We start from the raw sequence: 16,760 nt of genomic DNA on the forward strand, positions 1-16,760 counted from the left end.
TTTTACCACATTTGCTTTATCTCTCACCCCTTCTTTCAAATGGCTGAACCATTGAAAAGAATTTTCAGACATGTTAACACTTCACCCTTAAATACTCGAGCATACTTCTAAGAATAACAGCATTCTCCTATATAATCATAATATAATGATCTCACCTTAAAAAAATGAACAATCCCCTAACATGATCTAACATTCAGCCCATGCTCAAATATTCACAGTTGTCCCCTAAATGGCTTTTTAAATTTATTTTATTGAAGTATAGTTGATTTACAGTGATGTGTTAATTTCTATTGTATAGCAAAATGATTCAGTTACGCACATATGTACATTCTTTTTCATATTCTTTCCCATTATGGTTTATCACAGGATATTGAATATAGTTCCCTGTGCTATACAGTAGGACCTTGTTGCTTATCCATTCTATATATAATAGTTTGCATCTTCTAATCCCAAACTCCCAATCCTTCCCTCCTCCACCCCCCTCCTCCTTGGCAACCACAAGTCTGTTCTCTATGTCTGTGAGTGTTTTTTTCTTTTGATTGCTCTGCGCGGCCTTGTGGGATCTCAGTTCCATGACTAGGGATTGAACTGAGGCCATGGCAGTGAAAGCAGAGAATCCTGACCATTAGGCCACCAGGGAACTCCCCTGTGAGTCTGTTTCTGTTTTGTAGATAAGTTCATTTGTGTCATATTTTAGATTCTACATATAAGTGATTGTCGTATGATATTTTTTTCTGTCTGACTTACTTCACTTAGTGTGATAATCTCTAGGTCCAGTCAACATGCTGCAAATGGCATTATTTCATTCTTGTTTGTGGCCAAGTAGTATTCCATTGTGTGTGTGTGTGTGTGTGTTATATACATATATACCACATCTTCTTTTATCCATTTATCTATCGATAGACATTTAGATTGCATCCATGTCTTGGCTATTGTAAATAGTGCTGCAGTGAACATTGTGGTGCATGTGTCTTCTCAAATTATAGTTTTCTCCGGATATTTGCCCAGGAGTGGGATTGCAGGATCATATGGCAACTCTATTTTTAGTTTGAGGAACCTCCATACTGTTTTCCGTAGCGGCTGCACCAATTTACATCTCAACCAAAAATGTAGAAGGGTTCTGTTTTCTTCACACCCTCTGCAGCATTTGTTATTTGTAGATTTTTAAATTATGGCCATTCTGACTAAGTGAGATGGTACCTCACTGTAGTTTTGATTTGCATTTATCTAATAATTAGTGCTAAACGTCTTTCAAAACTGTTTTTTGAAACAATGATCCAGTCAAAGTTCACACATTGCATTTTGTTGTTTGATCTTTTTAGTCTCCTTAAACTATCAAAAGCTATCCCATCCCTCCACTTTTTTCTTTTTTCTCTTTTCATAGCATTGTCTTTTTGAAGAGCCCAGGCCAGTTGTCTTACAGAACGTTCCACATCCTGATGTGTCTGATAGTTGTTGATGGTGTTATTCAGTTTGCTTCTTTATCTGCTGTTATTTCCTACAAACTGGTAGTGAGGTCCCTGAGTCTTGATTACATTTTGATTCAACATTTTTGGCATTAATACTCCATAAGTGATTTGTGTGCTTCATATCACATCATATCAGGGGGACATTTTGTTAGGCTGTCTCATTATTAGTGACGCTCATTTGGATCACGTGGTTAAGGTAGTGACTACCTGATCATTCCATTGTAAAGGTGAGTTTTTTTCTCTTTGTAAATAGTAAGCAATCTGGACGTTGGCACCATTCAATATCCTGCTCCCCAACAGCCTTCCACCCGATGGTTTTAACGTACATTGATGGTCCTGGCCAGAATCATTTATTACATTGGTGGTAGCAAAGTGGTGATTTATTTCTCTAATTCTATCATTTCTCCTACATACATTAATTTTCATGTTTTTGTAAAGAGGGGCTTTTTTTCTTCAATGGAAGATTAGGATTTCAATTACAGAAAAACTGATAAAAGATTAAGATTTCAATTACAGAAAAATTGATAAAATATATTTGCATGCAAAAATACAAGCAAAGAAAAAAAGGAAAAGTTCTGGAGATCCATTGTACAACAATGTGAACAATATACTTAACGTTACTGAGCTGTACACTTAGAAATGGTTAAGGTGCTAAACTTTATGTTTATTCCCACAATTAAACATTTTTTTTAAAAGAAAAAAGACAAGTGACAAATTGGGAAAGACAACCTTAGCTATTTACACCACAGACAAAAGGTGAATATCTCTATACATCAAGAGCTTCTAAAATTAGGGAAGGAAAAGCCTGTAGAAGAATGAGCTAGAGCAGGGCTTCTCCAATTGTGGGCCGTAGACTCCTGAGGGTCCCAGTGACCCCTCAGGGAGTCTGCAAGGTGAAAACTTTTTCATGATAATAGTAGGATGCTATTTGCTTTTTTCACTGTGCTGACATTTGCACTGATGATGCAAAGGCAGTGATGGGCAAAACTGCTGGTACCTTAGCCTGAACTGGTGGGAGGTGTACTTTCCCACCACACTCAGGGAAAAAAGCCAGTTTACTTCAGAATATCCTTGATGAAACAGTAAAATCAATTGATTTTTTTAAGTGTCAATTTTAAGTAGATTTTTTGATGAAAGGTACACGTAAAACATTCCTGCCAGAGACTGAAGTGCTGCGATTGTTGTCTCAAGAAAAAGTGCTTGTGCAATTTGAGTAGTGAGCTGAAGTAGCTGCTTTTCTTTTTTTTATAAACTTATTTACTTTTGGCTGTGTTGGGTCTTCATTGCTGCAGGCGGGCTTTCTTTAGTTGTGGCGAGCGGGGGGCTACTCTTCATGGTGGTGTGTGAGCTTCTCATTGCGGTGGCTTCTCTTGTTGTGGAGCACGGGCTCTAGGCGCGTAGGCTTCAGTAGTTGTGGCATGTGGGCTCCGTAGTTGTGGCTCGCGGGCACGGGCTCTAGGTGTGCGGTCTTCAGTAGTTGTGGCACACGGGTTTAGTTTTTCCACGGTATGTGGGATCTTCCTGGATCAGGGCTCTAACCCGTGTCCCCCGCACTGGCAGGTGGATCCTTAACCACTGCACCACCAGGGAAGACCGTGAAGTAGCTGCTTTTTAATAGAAATCTCTTTTTTTCTTTTTATTTATTTATTTATTTATTTTTGGCTGCGTTGGGTCTTTGTTGCTGCACCCAGTCCTCCTCTAGTTGCAGTGAGTGGGGACTACTCTTTGTTGCAGTGCGCGGGCTTCTTATTGCCGTGGCTTCTCTTGTTGCGGAGCACTGGCTGTAGAGCGCAGGCTTCAGTAGTTGTGGCTCGCGGGCTCTAGAGCGCAGGCTCAGTAGATGTGGAGCACAGGCTTAGCTGCTCCGCGACATGTGGGATCTTCCCGGACCAGGGCTCAAACCCATGTGCCCTGCACTGGCAGGCGGATTCCTAACCACTGTGCCACCAGGGAAGCCCCTGAAGTAGCTGCTTTTTAAAGGAAATGTTTTTTGCTTGAAAGAATAAGAATGAATAAGAATAAGCCGGTTGTTCAGACTTCTGTACAGGGTAGATGTCTTCTCAGAACATGGACCAAGTGATCTGCCAGTTACCAGTATTCGTTGCCAATCATAAAGTTCAAGCTTTCCAGAAAATTAGAACTTTGTAAAACTTATTTCCACCGCAATGAGTTTGACAGTCTTAATATTTAGAGACTTTTCTGATGAGATTGGTGTTGATATTAATGAATGTGAATTCTCGATATTGCATTAAAAATACATCAGCAGGGCTTCCCTGGTGGTGCAGTGGTTAAGAATCCGCCTGCCAATGTAGGGGACACGGGTTCGAGCCCTGGTCCAGGAAGATCCCACATGCCGCGGACCAACTAAGCCTGTGCGCCACAACTACTGAGCTCACGTGCTGCAACTACTGAAGCCCTCACGCCTAGAGCCCGTGCTCTGCAACAAGAGAAGCCACCGCAATGAGAAGCTCACACACCACCATGAAGAGTAGCCCCCGCTCATCGCAACTAGAGAAAGCTGGTGCACAGCAACAAAGACCCAACACAGCTAATAAATAAATAAATAAATAAGCATTTGGGGGATCAGTGTAACTCAATTAACCAATATTTTCCATATGACTAATGCATAGTGTAATAAAATCATGAGTAGGTAAAAGATCCATTCAAAGTCCAAGTCATACCAGTGGATTTTAATGTAACAATGTACAAAAAATTCATTGATACGGTTTCAGATTCCACACTGCTGCTAACCTTTTTTAAAATTATTTATTTATTTACTTATTATTTTTTTTAAACATCTTTATTGGAGTATAATTGCTTTACAATGGTGTGTTAGTTTCTGCTTTATAACAAAGTGAATCAGTTATACATATACATATGTCCCCATATCTCTTCCCTCTTGCGTCTCCCTCCCTCCCACCCTCCCTATCCCACCCCTCTAGGTGGTCACAAAGCACCGAGCTGATCTCCCTGTGCTCTGTGGCTGCTTCCCACTAGCTATCTACCTTACGTTGGTAGTGTATATATGTCCATGCCACTGTCTCACTTTGTCACAGCTTACCCTTCCCCCTCCCCATATCCTCAAGTCCATGCTCTAGTAGCTGTGTCTATATTCCTGTCTTACCCTAGGTTCTTCATGACATTTTTTTTTCTTAGATTCCATATATATGTATTAACATACGGTATTTGTTTTTCTCCTTCTGACTTACTTCACTCCGTATGACAGACTCTAGGTCTATCCACCTCACTACAAATAACTCAATTTCGTTTCTTTTTATGGCTGAGTCATATTCCACTGTATATATGTGCCATATCTTCCTTATGCATTCATCTGTTGATGGACACTTAGGTTGCTTCCATGTCCTGGCTATTGTAAATAGAGCTGCAATGAACATTTTGGTGCATGACTCTTTTTGAATTATGGTTTTCTCAGGGTATATGCCCAGTAGTGGGATTGCTGGATCGTATGGTAGTTCTATTTGTAGCTTTTTTTTTTTCGTGGTACGCGGGCCTCTCACTGTTGTGGCCTCTCCCATCGCGGAGCAAAGGCTCCGGACACACAGGCTCAGCGGCCATGGCTCACGGGCCCAGCCGCTCCATGGCGTGTGGAATCTTCCCGGACCGGGGCACGAACCCATGTCCCCTGCATCGGCAGGCGGACTCTCAACTGCTGCGCCACCAGGAAAGCCCTCTAAAAGCTCTTTAACAGAATATGAGTTCTATAATTTAGTTGCTCTATTGCTTTATATATTTTTGAGACTTGATCCGTTAAGAACTGTGATTTTAGAGTGTTAGATGTGAGAATGTTAGAATCTATGACTATCTTTGTATTTGTAGTCCTTCTCCTTCCATATCCTGCCATTCTTTGCTTTGTGTGCTTTAATGCTATTATTTAATGGATAAAGTTCATGACCTTTACATCTGTTTTGTGGATCATGCATGTGATCATGATCCTTTTGGTCCCACTTAATAATTTTTTTGTCTCGAATTCAACTGTGCCGACATTAATATTATTGCAAAACTTACTCTTTATTTCCCCTTGGGCTCTTTTTGCCTATTCTTTTATTTGTGATTTTTTATTGAGTCTCTCTGTTGCAAATTGATTCTTTACTCTTCTATTTAACAGAAATCAATCTTGCTAAGTAGTGTAAGATACAGGTTTAACTGACATTTTTCCTCCAGTTACTGTTCCCGTCTATATTACACAATCAAGTCTTTTTTGTTTACATAATCAAGAAAAATAACTTTAACAGCCTTTACTCTTTGTGTCCCAACAGCTCCAGATGTCTGTGGATCCTCAAGATGTCGGTCTTACTCTTGGCCCTGGGCATTGTGTTATTTATGTTCAGAAGTGGATACCTTTATACTCAGTCCAGTAACCACAAACCACAGCTCCCTCACCCTACTCTGGCTGCCAGGATGCTGAAGCTTCTACCTGAGGAACGTGTCAGGAGCCTCTTTACCTATGATGGAATCTGGTGAGTTAGCAAGTTATTCCACCTTGGTCTGACCTTTCATTCCTGTGTCTCACAGTGTCCTGTTGTGCCCACTTTACAGCCAGTTCCCTACCTTCCTGCACCTGTGTTGATTGCGAACGTGATTCCAAACCACAGAACCAGGAAAGGGCTTGGTCTGCAGGGCACGGACTCTGTTCCCAGCGAAGTCCCTTGTGATTTTGGAGGGCCTGTTTAACCCAAACTACAGGAAAGATGTTGCCTTTCTGTCCCTCTGGCCTCCTCTTCTGGTCGGGGGTGCTGAGATGCCACGGACATTCCTGCGACTCTCAAGTTTAAAGAAGCTTGGGGAATTCCCTGGCTGTCCAGTGGTTAGGACTCTGAGCTTTCACTGCCGGGCCTGGGCTAGATTCCTGGTCGGGGAACTAAGATCACACAAGCCACGCAGTGTGGCAGAAGTTTGGTGCCGGAGATGACTCAAGAGAGGCGGCCTTTTTTTGGGGGGGATTATAAAATTTATTTTTTATTATTTTATTGGAGTCTAGTTGATTTACAATGTTGTGTTAGTTTTAGGTGTACAGCAAAGTGGTTCAGTTATATACAGAATATTGTGTAGAGTTCCCTGTGCTATACAGTAGGTCCTTGTTGGTTATCTATTTTATCTATAGTAGTGTGTCTATGTTAATCCCAAGCTCCTAATTTATCCCTCCCCCCACGTTTCCCCTTTGGTGGCCATAACGTTGGTTTTGAGAGGGGGGCCTTCTTGCCCTTTCCCCTTTCTTCCCCTCCCTGTGTCTTTGGGAACAGCCACTGCTGGCATTCTAGAGTCTCAACCCAACCCAGATGGTGTCTATGGGAAAGGAGAGTCTGAGGGGAGCAACACACTGGGTTAGGCTTCAGGCCCCGCCTTACCCACCAGCCCACCCACCCAATCCGTGATCTTAGTCCTCATCTTGTTCTAGGCTCTTCCCGAAAAACCAGTGCAAATGTGAAGCCTCGGAACGTCAGGGAAGCTATAACTTTGAGGATGCCTATGGCCAGAGCGACCTCCCTGCGGTGAAAGTGAGGAGACAGGCTGAATTTGAACACTTTCAGAGGAGGTAACGCAGACTCTGAGGGCTCTTGGGCCCTGAGGTGGGACAGAAGCTCTCCTACTGTCTCCGGAGGGTGTGGGTCCAGGGAGAGAAGGAAGGCACTCCCGCTCTGTCAGGGTCCCTGGAAGGAACTATTAGGAGTAAACCAAGTAAGGAGAACTGAGGAAATAGTCCTTCAATACAGATTTCTAAAACTCGGGAATTCCCTGGAGGTCTAGTGTTAGTACTTGGCGCTTTCATTGCCAGGGGCCTGGGTTTGATCGCTGGCTGGGGAACTAAGAGCCTGCAAGCCATGCTGCGTGGCAAAAACAAAACAAAACAAAAAACCCACCACACGTGACATGTCTCAAGCATTGCATAATAAAGAAAGAGCAAAGGAGTGAAGAGACTTTGAAACATCAGTGCGGTGTTGGTGGCACAGTCTTCATGCACCCAGGCCATCAGAGCACGTACCTTTAGAGTCTCATCATGTTGCACTCTCTTATTCATTTATATGTTAAGAATGTACTGTCCCTCTGCCATGTGCAAAGCCCGGAGTTAAACCTTCTGGGTGTATCGGCCAGGATTGTCAGTTGAAAAGAGCAGGGATGGATTGTGTCTGGCTCATATCAAGAGGGAATTTGTAGGAAGGATGTTGGCACTTCCCCCAAATCCATAGGTGGTAGGATGACCAGGCTGGGAAGTCAAGAACCAGGGGAGCACGGAATGGCTGAGCAGGTCTTTTCCCATTTTTTCCCCTCCTAGCAATCATTTGAGTTTCAGTGGAAAGCGTGCTGTACTAAGTAATAACATTGTGATTAAGGACTTGAACTCTGGAACAGGCTGGATGGCAAGTTCCTTAGCCTCATGGTACTTCAGTGTCTTCATATGAAAAACTGTAACAGAGATACCTCCTTCATAGGTTTATTGTAAGGAACATTGTGTTAACATACAAAAGGCTAGTAACTCATAAAGGGCCTGACATATAGAAGCACTGCAGAAATATTACCTACTGTCATTGTTGTGGTTTATTATTAACGTTATCATTCTTATAGTTCTTCACAGGCAATACATAATACATTAAGAGGGACTTCCCTGGTGGTCCAGTGGTTAAGACTCTGCGCTTCCACTGCAGGGGGTGCAAGTTCGATCCCTGATTGGGGAACTAAGATCCGCATACTGTGCAGTGCGGCCAAAAAAAAAAAAAAGAGAGAGAAAAGAAATACATAAATCACCTAAATAGTAGATCGTTATAAGTGCTATGTGGAGAGGTAAATTAAAATATCGTGGGGCTTCCCTGGTGGCGCAGTGGTTGAGAGTCCTGCCTGCCGATGCAGGGGACACAGGTTCGTGACCCGGTCCGAGAAGATCCCACATGCCGCGGAGCGGCTGGGCCCGTGAGCCATGGCCGCTGAGCCTGCGCGTCCGGAGCCTGTGCTCCGCAATGGGAGAAGCCGCAACAGTGAGAGGCCCGCGTACCGCAAAAAAAAAAAAAAAATATTGTGGTTGATGGCATAAAATTTAATGGTACAATGAAAGAAGGTGACCTTGAACTCTGATTTGTATATCAAGCAGGAGTCTCCCACAATCCTCCATCCCAGAAGAGCATCCTAGAAGGAAGAGTTAACACAGGGCCCAAAGCCAGAGTGGGCCTTTCTTGATGGCTGCATGACACGAAAGCAGGCCATAGCCGTTGCCGCCTAGTGCATCAGCTGGAGGCTGGCAGTATGAGTCCAGAGGGGCCAGTGGTGACGGCCCTGGTAAGCCAGCAGGAGGAGTGTGCATTTTGCTTTCTGGGTGACGCAAAGAATTGAACAGTTTTAAAAAGAGGCAAATTATTCTATGAGATACTTTCATATATAAAATATCACTCTGGCTTTTCTATGGAGGATAACCTGGGGGGAAGGCAAGGGAAGGCAGGGAGACCTGTTGAGGAGCTGTTGGGGGGAAGGTAAACTTTCCTTCTGCTGCCGCGACGGACGTTGTCTGTGCCTCTTTGATGAACGGTCCCTAGGCCACTGCCTTACTGCTCAGTTGACTGAGCCTAAGTCTTGAATTAAAGAAGGGAAAGGGGCAGTCAGGCCCCTCCAGGTTTGGTTGTGGGAATCAGTCACTACCCCAGACTCCATACAAATGCAAGACTCCCCAGAAGAGGGAACAGCAGCAGGTGGGAGCGTTGGAGATCAGGAAGCCAGTGCAGTGTGCTGATGATCCTGGCGGAGGTGTGAGCCCTGGCCCCTTGTGGCTGTGCAAGGAGCGTGGGGCTCAGTGGCTAACAGTGCTGCCAGGGAACAGACTGGCTGCCTCCTCCACGTCTCAGCTAGGTGACCCTGGGCAAGCAGCTTAACCTCCTCTGTGCTGTGGGGATGATAATAGTCCCTCGGGTTGGCGTTTAGTAAGTTGATCCAAGGAAGGCCTTTATAGCCTCAGTGAAGTTATAGGATAGTAGAGGAGGTAAGAAAAATATATAGATAGACAGATGATACGGTAAGCTCTTACACCAAGCAGAACCTTTGCCCCGGCCATGTGCCCCTGTAACACCGTCTGCCTGCTTCCTGCCAGGATGGTTCCCACCGTTTGCCTCCTGGTCTCCCTTTGCCACTGTCTGTGAGGTCCCTGTGCTCGGGGACTTGAGGTGCTTGGCACAGAGCAGGGCTAACAGGCGTCTGTAGAATAAGTGGATGGTGGGAGGGGAAACACGGGAGCACGTTTATGAGGGAACATGGCTCTGTCTGTATCCTGGGTGGCACCGGGCTGCAGAGGGAGAGAAGTCACGGCCGTCCCCAGCAGGGAGTGCCTCAGGTGTGCACCTGGCAGGAGGTGCACGGTGGGGGAAGGGAGAGCAAGGAGGGAGCTTTGGAGAGATTGGAGCAAGTGGGCTGGGAGGCAGGGAGGGATAAGAGGAGGTACTAGCTGGGAGTGGGGACTGGTCTGGAGGGAGCTGGGCAGAAGGAATTACAAGAAGGAACAGATTCCAAACTGGGAAGTCCGAAGACGGGCCATGTTCGCACTTGCCCCCTCTTCACCTGTTGGAAATGCCCAACTCTCTTGGGATTATACCTGGCAATCCGGGTATGAACAAAAACAGAGTCCAGTAATGATAATTGACATGAATTGGGTCTCAGGCCATTAAGGAAGTAGCTGGGCAGGGAGACTTGTGGCACTGAGCAAGGCACTGAGGTACAAAGGTACAAGGTACAAAGATCAATCTGATCTAGACAACATCTCTCAATGAGTTTACAGTATAATATTACAGTATATAAAATTACAGTATAATAGAGACCTCCCCCCCGGGGTCAAGTGGCCACTCTCCCCATCACAGCCTCCCTGCGCCACCATCATCACAGAGCACATGGGCAGTCTGTGGCCCAGGGAGTGTTTTCAGCAAATTGCATGGAACTCAAGAGTTCAATGCCAAGCTCAATGTTATAATAGCAGTCAGAGGGAGGGATGTGGTAGGTTTTAAGAGGGAGAGCAGCATCTAGCTCTGAGAATTGAAAAAGGAACATTCAAGAAAAAGGTGACATTCAGAGCTGGCCTGACCTCTGTTACTGAACAGATGACTTTGTATTCTAGCTTTTGGAGTCTGGCTCTGGGTTCTCACCCTTCCAGGAAAGGGACTTTATTGATCTCTTTGTCCTCAGTTTAGCACTGTGCCGGGCAAGTCAAGAAATGAATGAATAAGAGGCATGGGGTGATGTGTGACTCTGGACAGAGCTCTGGGTGTGATTCACTTCCTGAGGGAAGAGGAGCAGTTTGGAGGATAAAGCTTCAGGCATTAAAAAGGAATGAAGTAGATCCCGCTGCACCTTTAGAAGGTGAAGTAAATCTGCACCTTTCTGCATCAAGGTGCAGAAAGTTTGTACAGTGTATTAGTTTGTGTTTTTAGAAGAGGGGTGGACATTTGTGTGGTTGCATGCATGTGTAGAGGTGTGTTTATGTATGTTGGGGGGAGAAGTATGAACAGGGGTGTAAATGTTTAACAATGGGCTTTAGATAGTGGCTTGTAGTGTTTGCCAATTTCTGTGGTTTAATAATCACACTGTGGCTGATTTCAAGCTACAGACAAGATATCACTGAATTCCAGTTATAAAATATCTCCACCATACAGATACAATAGATGAAAATAAGCTCAAGAGCAGAATAATAGGAAAATGTAGTAAAATAATTTGGAAGTGGAGAATTTTGAGTATTTATTACCTGCGTTCCCATTGTATTTAATTTTAAATGTATATAATTTAATTTTTATTACTGGCTGTGTTTAAAAGCTGGCTTTCAAAGTTCCTGAAAATTCAACAATTGACTCTCCTGTGTCAGTACAACCAGATCTCACACACCACTATTACACATGAGTATCAATGGCTGTGTCCCTTGGTGGCAGGCAAGTGAGTAAGCAAGCCCCTTTCACACACAGTGTCCAAGCTTTCCAGGGGACAGCGGGCTGGGCCAAGTCATTGAGGCACCTGCTTTCAATGGCTGATACGCTGGCTACCAATTTAGGGGTATCCAAGAGGCCCGGCTCTGGGAAATTTTTCTGCTAGTCAGTCCCCCATGCTCAGGAAGGAAGATCCTGCTTGGGGCTAATGGTGTCTTTCTCCTCACCTCAGTCCTTCAAGGGCTCAAGATCTTCACATTTTCCCCTGCGGTCTGAGGGACGCCCCCCCACCCCGCCCAGTTGTAATTACACTCTGGGTAAACTACACTCAGATGCACAAACTCCATCTGCCGGCTCACCGCTGACAGTCCAGTGGCTTCTTGCTGGTATGGGCCAGGTCTGGAACTTGTGGGATGGGTAGGACTCAGACCTGGTTTTTTTTTTTTTTTTTTTTTTTTTTTTTTTTTTTGCGGTACGCGGGCCTCTCACTGCTGTGGCCTCTCCCGCTGCGGAGCACAGGCTCCGGACGCGCAGGCTCAACGGCCATGGCTCACGGGCCCAACCGCTCCGCGGCATGTGGGATCCTCCCAGACCGGGGCACGAACCCGTGTCCCCTGCATCGGCAGGCGGACTCTCAACCACTGCGCCACCAGGGAAGCCCCAGACCTGGGTTTTTATCTGGCAATACAGGTGTAAGCCAAGCTATCAGAGCTTGGGTACCGCATCCCAGTATCAGCTGAGCGGGACCAGACAGCTCTCAGGCCAGGAGGCTGGACACCGACACTCTCGGAGCCTAACAATGTCCCTGCCCAGATCCTCCTAGCGCTGTTCTTAGCAAAACGCATCAGTCAACAGGATTGTTTCCACATTCTCTTTCACATACTCTTCCCCTGTTTCATTTGGCATCTTCAGGCTAGAAACCTGCCTATCTCAGCTCAGCAAGTACAAACTTGATTGGCCCAGATCAGTGGCTCCCAAAAGATTTTCTGTCCCAGCACACCTGGGGGAACTTCTTGGTAACAGCAAGTAGAGATTCTTCTGGGGGTGGTGGGGGGCCTGGGTAGTAAAAGGGATGTTATTCCACACTAATTTTTATACTGTTACACACAGACGAACACACATAATCACACACATATTTATGTGTTTATATATATATCCATATAAACATATACTACTGGCGTTTATGTGTATATATATATTTTTATATGTAAATTTATTTAGTTAGTTTTTGGCTGCGTTGGGTCTTTGTTGCTGCACGCGGGCTTTCTCTGGTTGCGGCGAGCGGGGGCTACTCTTCGCTGCGGTGCGCGGGCGTCTCACTGCCATGGCTTTTCTTGTAGCAGAGCACGGGCTCTAGGCTCACGAGCTTCAGTAGTTGCAGCACGCAGGCTCAGTAGTTGTGGCATGCGGGCTCTACAGCACAGGCTCAGTAGTTGTGGCGCATGGGCTTAGTTGCTCTGAGCCATGTGGGATCTTCCCAGACCAGGGCTCGAACCCACGTCCCCTGCATTGGCAGGCGGATTCTTAACCGCTGCACCACCAGGGAAGTACCTTGTGTGTATATTTTTTAATGTAATTGGTACCATAAGAACAAATGACTCTGAAATTTGCTTTCATTCAATGATTTTTTTCGTTTTATTATGTTTTTAAAATATTTATTTATTTATTTATTGGATTGCACCAGGTCTTAGTTGCGGCAGGTGGGCTCCTTAGTTGTAGCATGTGAACTCTAGTTGTGGCATGCATGTGGGATCTAGTTCCCTGACCAGGGATCAAACCCAGGCCCCCTGCATTGGGAGCGCGGAGTCTTAACCACGGTGCCACCAGGGAAGTCCCTTTTTTTTTTTCCATTTTAAACAAGAAGTTTATTTAAACAACAAGATGTTTGACTTGAAGGGAAAAACTATCCAGGATGCATTTCTTTTCGAGGAATTTATACCTCCTTAAATACAGATTGCTTTACCTGTAACAGCTACGTGCAAGAGGGTTATAAAATTGTCCTTGGTTTTACAAAGATCAATGAAAAACATTAAAATTCTCCAATAGAACAAGGTATGCAAGGATTTTTTTAAATAAATTTATTTATTTTATTTATTTATTTTTGGCTGCATTGGGTCTTCCGTTGCTGTGCGCTGGCTTTCTCTAGTTGCGGCGAGCGAGGGCTACTCTTCGTTGTTGTGCGAGGACTTTTCATTGCAATGGCCTCTCTTGCTGTGGAGCACAGGCTCTAGGCAGGCAGGCTTCAGTAGTTGTGGCACACGGGCTTCAGTAGTTGTGGCTCACGGGCTCAAGAGCGCAGGCTCAGTAGTTGTGGCACACGGGCCCAGCTACTCCGCGGCATGTGGGATCTTCCCGGACCAGGGCTCAAACCTGTGTCCCTTGCATTGGCAGGCAGATCCTTAACCACTGCGCCACCAGGGAAGCCGTGCAAGGATTTTTTTATCTTGGTATTCTTGTGTTAAACAGTGAGAGCAAAATAACTTACTGAATATGAAGACAAGAGCCGAGTGAGCTGTTGCTAATGGAGCAGGGGGTATTTTCTCAAAACCAGTGTTCCCCCATCCCATCTCCATTTGATGCCAATCAAAACATACCACTGGCTATTTAGTTTTTAAAAATGCAACACGTGAGAATTCCCTGGCAGTCCAGTGGTTAAAACCCCAAGTTTCCACTTCCATGGCCCGGGTTCCATCTCTGGTAGGAGCGCTGTGCAGCCAGAAAGCAAGCAAGCAATATGTTTGTGCACATACACTTGTCACACACACCAGGAATGGGGAAGGGGAAAATGAAAGAACAGAGAAAACGATACTGTAGTTGTTAAGATGTGGTGGAACCAAATTGTGGTCTTCTGAGAATGTCTCCTTGGTCTGGAGGAACAAAGTAGCAGGTTCTCTTTTTAGTGGATACCTCCTGTCTGCTGCTGGGACACATCAGTGGTATCTCCAGCCTCCATTTCCAACTGTGTGGGTGTGTCTTTCTCATTGATTGGCTGCCCATCAAATCGGAATCGGATCTGCCTCATGGACAAACCCTGCTGGTCACACAGGCTTCCGTCCGCTTGCTAAGTGGTGTGTGCCTCTTCGTCTGAAACTGCGCGGCGGAATCATCCTACCCCGCCCCCTTCAAGTCACGTGATAACCATTCTCAGTCTTGACTCCTTCCTTGGGCTTTTTGTCCGTCATCCGAGCGGCGGAGTCTCCTCAGCTGCCATTTCACAAAAGAGGTACCAGGTCTGCACCAAATGAGCACTCAAGCGACACCAAGAGCCTCAATGATATATTTTTAAGAGCGTTCGATACATCCAGCACATTCCTTTTAATTGCTATACAGCTATGAATATGAATGCAATGAATTTTATTAAGCCATTCCCCTATTGAAAGATATTCAGATTTTTGCAAATTTTTCATTATTATATTTACATAATTTATACTAATATTACATTATACTTACATTCTTTCTTTCATTTATTAAGATGTGTGTAAGGATGTTCACTTCAGGCAATGCTGAAACAAACCTCCTTATGCATGTCCTACTGTTGACAACCACAAGTTTCTCCCCTTACCTAGCATCTGAATTGCTCAATCGTAGGATATGCTTATTTCTGCTTTTAATAAATATGGCCAGATTGCCTTCAAGAGGACCCATATTACTTCACACTTTCATGAAGAGTCGGTAAGTGTAGTACCTTATTTACATACTCCACCTAATCAGCACTTGCTATCATACAATTTTAAAACTTCAAGGAAAAGGTATCATTGTTTTTTTCATTGTTTTTAAAGTTGCATTTCCCTGATTAATATTGCAGCTGAGTGTGTTTCATGTATTTATTAGCCATTTGTATTTCCTCTTCTGTTAATTGCCTATTTCTGTACCTTTTTCCATTTTAATATTTTGTCCTTTTCATGTTCCCGTAAATACTTCAGTAGTCTAATCTTTCTTCCAGGTAATCTAAATGATTTCCATGGTTAAACGGATCCCTGAAGCCTACTTATCAACCGTATTACCTTAGTCCCTCAAACAGTCAATATCACTGGATTGTGTTATGCCTTTGACTGAAGGTTGTTAACAACAACAAAGCCATCTGGAAATGGTCATGTGTTTGCTGTAAAAATATTGAGACAACATCCACTCCTAGATAAAGTTTTTTTTTTTTTTTTGCGGTTCGCGGGCCTCTCACTGTTACGGCTTCTCCCGTTGCGGAGCACAGGCTCCGGACGTGCAGGCTCAGCGGCCATGGCTCACGGGCCCAGCCTCTCCGCGGCATGTGGGATCTTCCCGGACCGGGGCACGAACCCGTATCCCCTGCATCGGCAGGTGGACTCTCAACCACTGCACCACCAGGGAAGCCCCTAGATAAAGTTTTATATATTTTATTTGTTCAGTGACAAGATAAGTTTTACCACTGTTCAGGAGTTGGTCTGCTTTGCCCTTTGTCCAGTGTATTGGTTATCAATTACTTTGTACCTTGGCTACCAGGAAGTTCAGATGTGTCTTTGGTGTTTAGCAGCTGCTGCTGGGTTGGCCGATATGGTCTGATTATTTTGTTTCTTCTTTTTAGTTGGTTGTGGTTTTGATTTTGAATGTACTTTGTTGTAATCTGCTTCAATTCCTTTGTGGAATTAGCGGCTGGAGGGAGGGGCAGGAATAAAGGAGGAGAGAAAATGGAGGGCAGATGGGGCCAGTCTACTTTCAGTTTCTCACCATTGGCAGCACAAAGCTCTGGGTACAAACATCACTTTAAGAACTAACTAGGGACAGGCGTCAAAGCAGCTGCCAATGGTTTTGTTTCTCTGCAGAGAAGGGCTGCCTCGCCCACCGCCCCTGCTGGCTCAGCCCAACCTGCCCTTTGGGTACCCTGTCCACGGGGTGGAAGTGATGCCCCTGCACATGGTTCCCATCCCAGGTAGGTACATCTCCGTTCAGAAAAGACCTGAGCAACTTTCTTATTCCTTCTTAAACAAAAGAAGGAAGCAGAAGGGAACAGTCATTCATTGGGTACCTGCTGTGTACCCAGCACACTGAGGCTGGACATGGTTTCATTTAATGAAATGAAACCATTTCATTAGTCTCACCCTTTCCACCACTGGGAATCGCCCTGAGTAGCTGTGACCTCCCTGGGTATCCGAGATAACAGAGAAGAGGACAGACATCTATGTGCATTGAGGAATCTTGGGACATAATTGGCTTTTTGGTGGCCTCCAGCATCATGGGAGCAGGCAAAGCATGAGCCCATCTCCAGGGAGTGCATATGGCAAAGGATATTTATGCCAGTTAAAGCTCCTCTACGAGGGAAGTTTACACACTCTTTTAGTTCAGCATCACATCCCTGTGAGGTAACTATTATTTTGCCAACTTCACAGAGTTATCTAAGGCCACATAAGAAGACTAT

General features: G+C 44.9%; 1 protein-coding gene and 1 pseudogene across 4 annotated transcripts in view; one reads left to right on the forward strand and one right to left on the reverse strand.

The window, feature by feature from the left end:
* Nucleotides 1-16,760, forward strand: part of B4GALNT2 (beta-1,4-N-acetyl-galactosaminyltransferase 2 (SID blood group)) — a 51,578-nt gene that overhangs the window by 12,954 nt on the left and 21,864 nt on the right. For all 3 annotated transcript variants that reach the window (XR_014013912.1, XM_081218289.1, XM_081218290.1), the window contains exons 2-4: nt 5,747-5,947; nt 6,886-7,023; nt 16,168-16,274. Coding sequence is in view for 2 of the 3 variants with exons in the window: in XM_081218289.1 (XP_081074415.1) it covers nt 5,747-5,947; nt 6,886-7,023; nt 16,168-16,274 (446 nt within the window). In the remaining variant the exon portion in view is untranslated. The remainder of the gene's footprint in view (nt 1-5,746; nt 5,948-6,885; nt 7,024-16,167; nt 16,275-16,760) is intronic.
* LOC308607674 (small ubiquitin-related modifier 2-like) lies at nt 14,268-14,553 on the reverse strand (annotated as a pseudogene). The gene has a single exon. The product of its transcript is annotated as a small ubiquitin-related modifier 2-like (transcript).

The sequence above is a fragment of the Mesoplodon bidens genome (assembly GCF_964165515.1).
Source record: "Mesoplodon bidens genome assembly, chromosome: 19".
NCBI lineage: Eukaryota > Metazoa > Chordata > Mammalia > Artiodactyla > Ziphiidae > Mesoplodon > Mesoplodon bidens.